General features: G+C 44.1%; 1 protein-coding gene across 1 annotated transcript; it reads right to left on the bottom strand.

Annotated features, from left to right (window-relative positions):
• Positions 1-3,831: 3,831 nt before the first annotated feature.
• On the bottom strand, positions 3,832-7,913 carry LOC119461590 (uncharacterized). Its single transcript, XM_037722942.2, has 3 exons — positions 7,554-7,913; positions 6,544-6,988; positions 3,832-5,717 (listed from the first exon to the last, which is right to left on the bottom strand). The coding sequence occupies exons 2-3, from the start codon at positions 6,622-6,624 to the stop codon at positions 4,824-4,826; spliced, it is 975 nt and encodes a 324-aa protein (XP_037578870.1). The 5' UTR covers positions 6,625-6,988; positions 7,554-7,913; the 3' UTR covers positions 3,832-4,823.
• Positions 7,914-8,238: the final 325 nt, after the last annotated feature.

Here is an 8,238-nt window from a genome sequence, read left to right as displayed (position 1 = left end):
CCCTTTGCGATGCTGGCTTTCCTCGAGGATAAAAAAAGATCATTCATCCACCAGCACTGTATAGCTAACCTCCAAAGAAAGGACGAACTCCGCAACGTCGGCACTTGAGAATGAGTACTGCTCGTTACAAAAGTAACACCACTTACTGGCATAGTAAGTTTCTCGCACGTTATCTACACAGATCCAATCCTACTCGCACGCAAACTTACAACAGCCCTACAGCCAACGTATCAATAATAAGTGAATGGGCGCACACTTGAATCAATGTGCCGAAGCATGAGTGACGGCGACTGCACTGACAAGACACGAATGTTGGAAGCTGAATGTTTCGTGACAGTCCAGAGAGTAAGCGAGGGACTAGCGATAATACGCCTTTGCTACAAGCTACCACAAAGTACAGAACATTTGCATTCCAAGCTTTGTGCACCGCAAGAACAAACCTATCGCAGCAGAGCACACCCACGAGCGATTAGGCTGAAAATAAACAATCAAATAGTGGCAGCACCGAGGAACTTTACGGAGTCAGCAACATGACAAGCCACTGCTTCAAAATGTTTGCCAAATAAAGAACGAGCACAATGATACTGATTTAATTCATAAGCGGAAAATTTGGACAGGTTGGAATACATTTCTAGCCCCGCTTTTAGTACAAGCACCCTATACGCTGCTCGCGCCATTTCGACAAGGCGTATTGGGCTCTGAAAGCACCTACATGTCCTCTAAAGCTGGGGCCAAAGCTTCGTGTCGTCCACATAGTCACCGCCTACGATATGCGTCGAAACACAGGTTTGCTGTGCCGCTCCGGTGTCACGCACTTGCATTGTAAACACGGAGGCAGCCGAGGCAAGCAATGGACGCGTCACGATGTGATTAAACATGGCAGTGCCCATGGGAGCGCCGGGAAAAGGGTCAATATAGGGAGTTTAGATGCGGTCGGTGTGCAGCGCCTCAGTTCGGATCAGCTCATTCCACGTGAGCGAGAAGTTCGCGCGTATCATATTCGCGGCGTGCATTGTTTTGTTTCGCTTGTGAAAGCGCGGAATGCAATGATGAGCGAGCCTCCTGACCGACAGAAGGTGATCGAAAAGTACTATCAGCGTCAAATGAAACGCGAACAGAGGAGCACGTGGCCGAAGCATAACTGGGGACATATTCTGAAACATTCCACTTTGGCTATATTTCGCTTTTCACCTTCAGATGCACGCTGATTGGCTGTTTCAGCAAAATTGGACGAGGTAAGTGGCTGGTTGAGCCCGATGTCATTCAATTTTGCTCAACCAGCCAATCAGTGCGCATCTGAAGGCGAAAAGCGAAATATCGCCGAAATGGAACATTTCAGAATACGTCCCCTGAAGGTATAGTCCACACCATTCTGTCCTCACCATTGACAGGCGCGCACATCCGGTTTGACCACACTGCGAGGTGATGCTGCTTCTTTTCGTTTCTGTTCACTTGAAAGCAAGAAAATAAAAATTGAATAGAGATACTAAAATATCACAGCATAGGGAGAGTATTATCACAGTGAGGCGAAACCGTAAGTGAAATGCGACGGTGCGAGTGGTACGGTTCGCGCCATCATCATAATGGCGCCAGTATCTTTTCTTGCCTTGAACTAAAAGAGAACCAGAACAGAAATGAAAAGGGGGAGCATAACGTCACAGTGCGGTCAAACCAGATGTGCGCGCCTATCAATGGTGATGACTGGACGGTGCGTACTATACCTTCAGTTATGCTTCGGCCACGCGCTCCGCTGTTCATGTTTCATTTGACGCCGATAGTACCTCCAAGGGTTACATCGTCATGAAGACGGCTACTCCCATGGCTACTTGAAGTCAGACGATGAGCTTAAGCTTTTTGAGAGGTCCTTGGCTGCCGTCAACGAGAGGTATGCTGTGCGGACATCAAGAGACCTGAACAAGCCGTTTAAATGTAAGGATGTATCGACTGCTTCTTAATGTTTCGCTCTGTGTGTAGATTTATCATTGAAAAATGCAGCAGTAATTTTAACCAGGGACTCAACCCAGCAGAACGACTTGTTTTCAGTTGTGGTTAATGCGCAACACTTGACAAGTGATTTATCTTGATTCGCCTCTTTGAAGATCGGGTAATCATTGTTCTGGTTACCGGTTCAGAGTTCCCCTGGCACCGATTTAATTCAGTTTGAGTGGACTCTTGTTCTGGTTACCGCGACATGACCCGATCCTCAGAAATTCTGAAAAATGTAAAAATAACTGAACTGTTATTCTTCGGTTTCAGTCACGATTTGAACCGCGACTTTAAGAACCGCGACTTTAAGAAAATGAGAAAGTCTGCCTCTGTGCTCTTTACATAAATGCTTCAGAGCTGCGCTTGGGCGTTTGTTTTGTAAGCACCTGCGCATGCTCTTTTAAAATATTTTTGAACATTGAAAAAGCAATCTTGCGCAGCACGAGACACGAATTGCGGTGGGGCTGTACTATGGTGGCTAGAAGGGCCACCATAGCTGTACTCCATGTCGTGACATGGCCATGTGTGCCATCCGTGGTACTGCTACAAGGCATAGGCCTGATATTGAACTCTGTATATGAGAAGCTAAAGCGTCAGCGTCGAGATTTTTTGTCGTGTTATATTAAAATCCCAACCAAACTGTAACATGTTGGTTTTTTGGCGTTGCTTGCAGGTTCTTACTTAAAACCACAGAAAAAAGTCTGCATAATTCATAATAATAATTATTATTCTGGCTGAGGAGAGCCAGAATTTCTTGATAGAGGCATGCGGATCTTCAAATTTCTTTGCAGCCCATTAAACTAAAGCCAGATTCAATATTGCCTTCTGCCATGCATAAACCTAGGAGCTGTCATTAAATCGTCTATTGCTTATTTTCAGCCAATGACATCTGCTTCACAATCCACTGCAGATGTCAAATCTCTCTGGACAATGACGTTTCGAGTTGTCAAAGAAACAGTCAAAGTCTGCATGTTCAGAATGGAATACTACAAGACTCAGGAGAAAAAAAAGACCAGGTATGTTACATGGATGCTCTAGTACACGCTTCAAATCTCGCGCAGATATCCAGCAGCCTTATAACTCAAAGATTGTGTGCAAGCATTGTAAAGAGGATACTTTGCGACAGCTGTTTTTAACTTATTTTCCCTTATACAATGCCCCTTTCAGGGCCCTTAGGTTGTTCCTAGTAAATGAATACATTCAGGAAAAGACCATTATGGCTGTGTACCAGGCACATAGCCGGTGGTTGGAGTGCCCCCCCTCCCCCCAAGAAATCTTCAGTTTTGCTGGGACGTCCTCTACCCCCTTTCCCACCTGTGGCGTTCTCCCGTGCCCCCCCCCCCCCCCATTATGTATTTGCGAGCCAAACAAATCCTGGCTACATGCCTGGTGAGAACTATGGAAGCATGTTACTGTTGTTTTTTGTACTTACCAAAGCCACATGATGTTATAGTTGACCTGTGTGTCTTTTAAAATGTATGTAAAAACACCCCCATAAATAAATATTCTTTATTTCATTGACAGGATTCAAGCACCACTGACTGGCCGAAGGAGGTGTACGAGAAAAAGTGAATGGACCTCCAAGGCACAAAAAAGAGGGTTCACGAGACTTTTTCCCCTTTCCGTGGAATGGCTATGTAGTATGCACCATATGTCAGGTCGCATGTTTTGGTTACATGATGGGCAAAAACTAGGCAGCTCAACATTGGCTGTTGCTAGTTTCACGATACTAAAATACATGTTGAGACTAACTTAAAAAATACTAGCTGATAAATGCTAAGTTTAGACGATCGCCTATTATTGTGCATTCCTGTTCCTTATGCAACCCTTTTTATATCCCCATTCGCATAGGATGCCACTGAAAAAAAGCTCTAAGTGTGGATAATTAAACAGCTCCCTCAAGGTAGTAGTATCAGTATGTATACCTAAAGCATTTCACTTAAAGGGTAGTTCTCATAATTGCCCTTGAAAATGGCCACTTTGCCCAGCCTCTAATACCAGTCACAGCTGTTGAAGTAGTCTTGGTGAAATTGCTCTACTGTGTAGGTAACCATACTTCACATTTTCAAAGTAAACTCTTGGTGCACATTAGGCATTCTCTCAAATGTGGTTTATTTACAGTCGAGCCTGTAATGCATATCACAAGCACGCTACTGAATATTTCTTGAAGTAACCACCAGACAAAAATGTAACATGTTTTCATATACAATAGCTGCTATATTAAAATGCTATAAGTATAAAAGCAAGCACTTTCATGGAAGTACAGAAGGGATGCAACTTTACAAACAGTTTTATACACATACATTGAAAGCACAAGCCTAAAAACATATTTTATAGAATCTATGAATTGAAAGTGTCACCGACACAAAACATTAAGGCAGTATTTCTACACATACACAGCTGTTGCCAATGTCGTAATTACATGACTATAATTGAGTCTAGTATGAAACATAGCATATTGCAACCTGCTGTTTTGAGCCAGCAAACAGTCAGTCAGCCCAGAAAAACGGCGAAGGAGACGACGAAGTCGAAGATCCCGCGCCAGCTGTAGAACCGTCCTTTTTGTGTGTGGCATTCTTCTTGTCTGGTTGATGATACTGTTGCTAATATTTAATGCATAATATTTACACATATTTACAGATGTCCAAACACTCTGTTTACGCCAAAGTTTTGCATGGCAAAAATTGACTTTTGTAAAGTTAGCAATTTTTTTAAAAAATGAAAAAAAAAAAAGATACTGAGTGGCAATCTCTAAAGTTTTCCCCTGATCCTTTCTTAGCAGTCCGAGCCAAAGCTCCTGTGAAAAGTTAATGAATCAATGGCACAGTGACAGCACACTATATGCGCCTTCTCTTTGGAAGAGGCTTCAGAGACGAGCATCCCTTTGTCGGTGAGCCCCGAATGTGAAGGCCAGAACTCTGTGGCACAGATTCAGCCAACTTACGGAAGGCGACTTGCAATAAGCCCCTAGCCTCCGACAGTGTTTGAACGTCATGACAGCAGTAAAGGAGGGAGCTGCACTTTTCAAGTTCCTCGGTTATACGTTTGTGCAACTCCGACACTGAGGGGGCTGCTGTCCTAGGAACCATAGCAACCACAGGCTGTAAAGGCACTTGACAAAAGCTAGGCTCATTGACAAAAGGAATGTCCGGCTCTGATACTGCTGTACCAAGAGCCTGTGAAGACACTTCCGAAGGACTAGGCTCATTGACAAGGGGAATCTCAGAACCTGTTTCTGATTCTAGACAGCTTCCAAGTGCAATTTGCGGTCGATTGAGGTAACTCTGCGGAAGAGAGGAAAAGCCCCACCTGTCGCTGTACTTAAAAACAACACAAAAGTGTTTGCATGGGTACTTGTGCTTTCTGAAGTCAGGGCAGGTACACGATGGCTTGGTGAAGTCGACTGTGTGCACATCATCATCATTTCTTTCAGAATGAACAGAGAACATGCCTTCAATGGGCAGCTCTCTCATGTCTGTGTGGGTGTATTCCTCTGCGTTAACGAGCCGTCTCAGCATATGGTCAACAAACCCGTGAGGCCGATTGTGCAGGTATGCAGGCATATCGAAACCATGGTTACGATGGGAACCGCAGTCGGCAATTCTAATATATACTCGCGTCTCTTTGGCCACAGTCTGCTGCTCTGCGTCAAGTGCCTCCTGCAGCTGCTTGGCCTTGTCTGCTTTCAGCCGACCCTCTTTTGTCTGGCCGCATGGCTGGGGAAGGTCCACCTATAAAGTAGGCACTGTTACGTATATTGAGCATAGTTTATGGTTTAAAACAGCGCAACAAGATGAGAAAGTGAAGACGGGACAGTGCTAAACTAACAACTGAAAATTTATTTCCACTTGTCTATTATATATACACGTGGGAAATACCAAAATGAACAGAGTGCGAAAGATAAAGAGTATAACACATACAGTCTCAGCTTGGATGCCGAGACTACGTGTGGTACTCTTTTTATCTTCCGCATTTTTTTTGCTGTTTCCCACGTGTACTCATATATATATTGGAAATAGTGGAAATAAACTTTCAGTTGTTATTAGTTCAGTGGTGTCGTCTGTCTCGTCTTCACTTTGTCCTCATCTTGGCGCACTGTTTTAAACCATCATGATCATCAACCAACTAGCTCAAACAAACCTTTCATTAAGCATACGCCAACCAAGTCTAATGTAGCCCCATCTTATGCCACGACAGATTTGTGTGCACCGCGCACTAAGGGCAACAGGAAAAGCTGATATTAGGGAGTTTTAGCAGACCGTTCCTTAGCACCGATAATGATACCATAACGATACACAAAGCGTGTTCAAGGCTGTCAGAGGGGAGAGGAGGCATCCTTATCAGATCCCTCCTACTAAAGCTCCCTACTATCACCAGAAGTAGAAGCAATGATAGTGGACATCAGCTACAAATTTCTCACAAGCCACTGCAAGGACAATGTAATAATTTTTGAAAACTGCTTGCTTTGTGTCTGCTTGCACAGACCTAAATGCCACGATAAAGGTCCCCAGAAAATAACCTGCAAACATTTTCTACTTGTGGTTGCATATTACGTACCTGGAATTCTGGGTACAATTCAATCCACTTCAAATTCATTGTTGCTGCACACCCCTTCTTCTTTGTGCCTTGGCGGTTCATTTGCTTTTTCTCATACACCTCCTTCAGCCAGTCAGCGGTGCTTGAACCCTGTAAATGAAATCAATAATATTTATATCTGGTGTAAACCTAAAGTAACCTAACCTAAAGTAACATAAGGTAGATCCTCTTTACACTGCCTGTACACAATCTTTAAATTTGAAACGCTGCTGGATATCTGCATGAGACTGAAACGTTTGCAAGTGCATCACCATGTAATATATGTGGTCTTTTTTTTTCTCTGGAGACTTCTTGTAGTATTCCATTCCAAATATGCAGACTTTGACGGTTTCTTTGACAACTCGAAACGGTACATTGTCCAGAGAGATTCTGCACCCGGAGTGGATCATGGAGAAGACGACATTGGCTGAAAATAAACAATAAAGATGATTTAATGATGGCGCCTAGTTTTATGCATGGCACAGGGCGATATCAAATCTAGTTTAAATTTTTTTTGTGAAATGGCAGGAAAGAAACTAAGATGCGCTGCCTCTAGCAAGAAATTATGGCTCTCCTCAAGCAGAATAATAATAATTTTTATCATTATTTTTATTAATTACCCAGACTTTTTGTGTGGTTTTAAATAACAACTTAAAAGCAGCACCAACATGCTACACTTTGGTTGGGCCTTGGGATTTTAATAAACAAAAAGCTCGACGCCGACGCTTGAGCTCATATAGAGTTTAACATCAGGCCTATGCCTTGCTCTAGACGTCGAATTCACACTTCTAGCAGGACCACGGATGGCACACGCGGCCGTGTCAGGACATGAGTACAGCACCACCGCAAATAGTGTCTCGTGTTGCGCACGATTGCTTTGATGAATAGGTCGTTCTGCTGGGTTGAGTCCCTGGTTAAAATTACTACTGCGTTTTTCAATGATAAATCTACGCGCAGAGCGAAACATTAAGAAGGTGTCGATACATCCTTACATTTAGACGGCTTGTTCAGGTCTCTTGATGTCCGCACAGCATACCGTTCGTTGACTGCAGCCAAGGACCTCTCGAAAAGCTTAAGCTCATCGTCCGACTTCAGGTAGCCATGGGAGTAGCCGTCTTCGTGATGATGTAATCCTTGGAGGTACTTTTCAATCACCTTCTGTCGGTCAGGAGGCTCGCTCATCGTTGCATTCCACGCTTTCACAAGCGAAACAAAACAACGCACGCCGCGAATATGAGACGCGCGCCAACTTCTCGCTCACGTGGAATGATGATGATGATGAGCTAATCTAAACCACAGAGAAAGGAATTCAACTTCTTTCTCTATGTCCAAACTGAGGCGCCACGCACCGACCGCGCCGCCAAACAGAGAGAGAGAGAGAGAGAGAAAAAAAAAACAACTAAGTAAACGGTGCTCCCTCAAGGGCTGCAGAAGTACAGTGTACTTCTAGTACACTGTAGCAGAAGATAGCGCCAGCCCTTCCTTTCCAAATGAACCACTTAGTATCGAGCCCTGCACGGATTTCTTGTGAAAACAGTCTCTCCCGAATAGGGGAGGTCATAGAATAAAGAACCAAGGGAGGTGGCCAAACCGCTGAGCCCGACCGGGCAAGTCGCAATCCCGGAGATTATTGCTCTCAGCCATAGAATAAAGAACCAACCATAGAGTTTCACACCA

The sequence above is a fragment of the Dermacentor silvarum genome, chromosome 8 (genome assembly GCF_013339745.2).
Source record: "Dermacentor silvarum isolate Dsil-2018 chromosome 8, BIME_Dsil_1.4, whole genome shotgun sequence".
NCBI lineage: Eukaryota > Metazoa > Arthropoda > Arachnida > Ixodida > Ixodidae > Dermacentor > Dermacentor silvarum.
The sequence above is the reverse complement of the archived record's forward strand: the minus strand, read 5'-3'. Positions and strand labels throughout refer to the sequence as shown.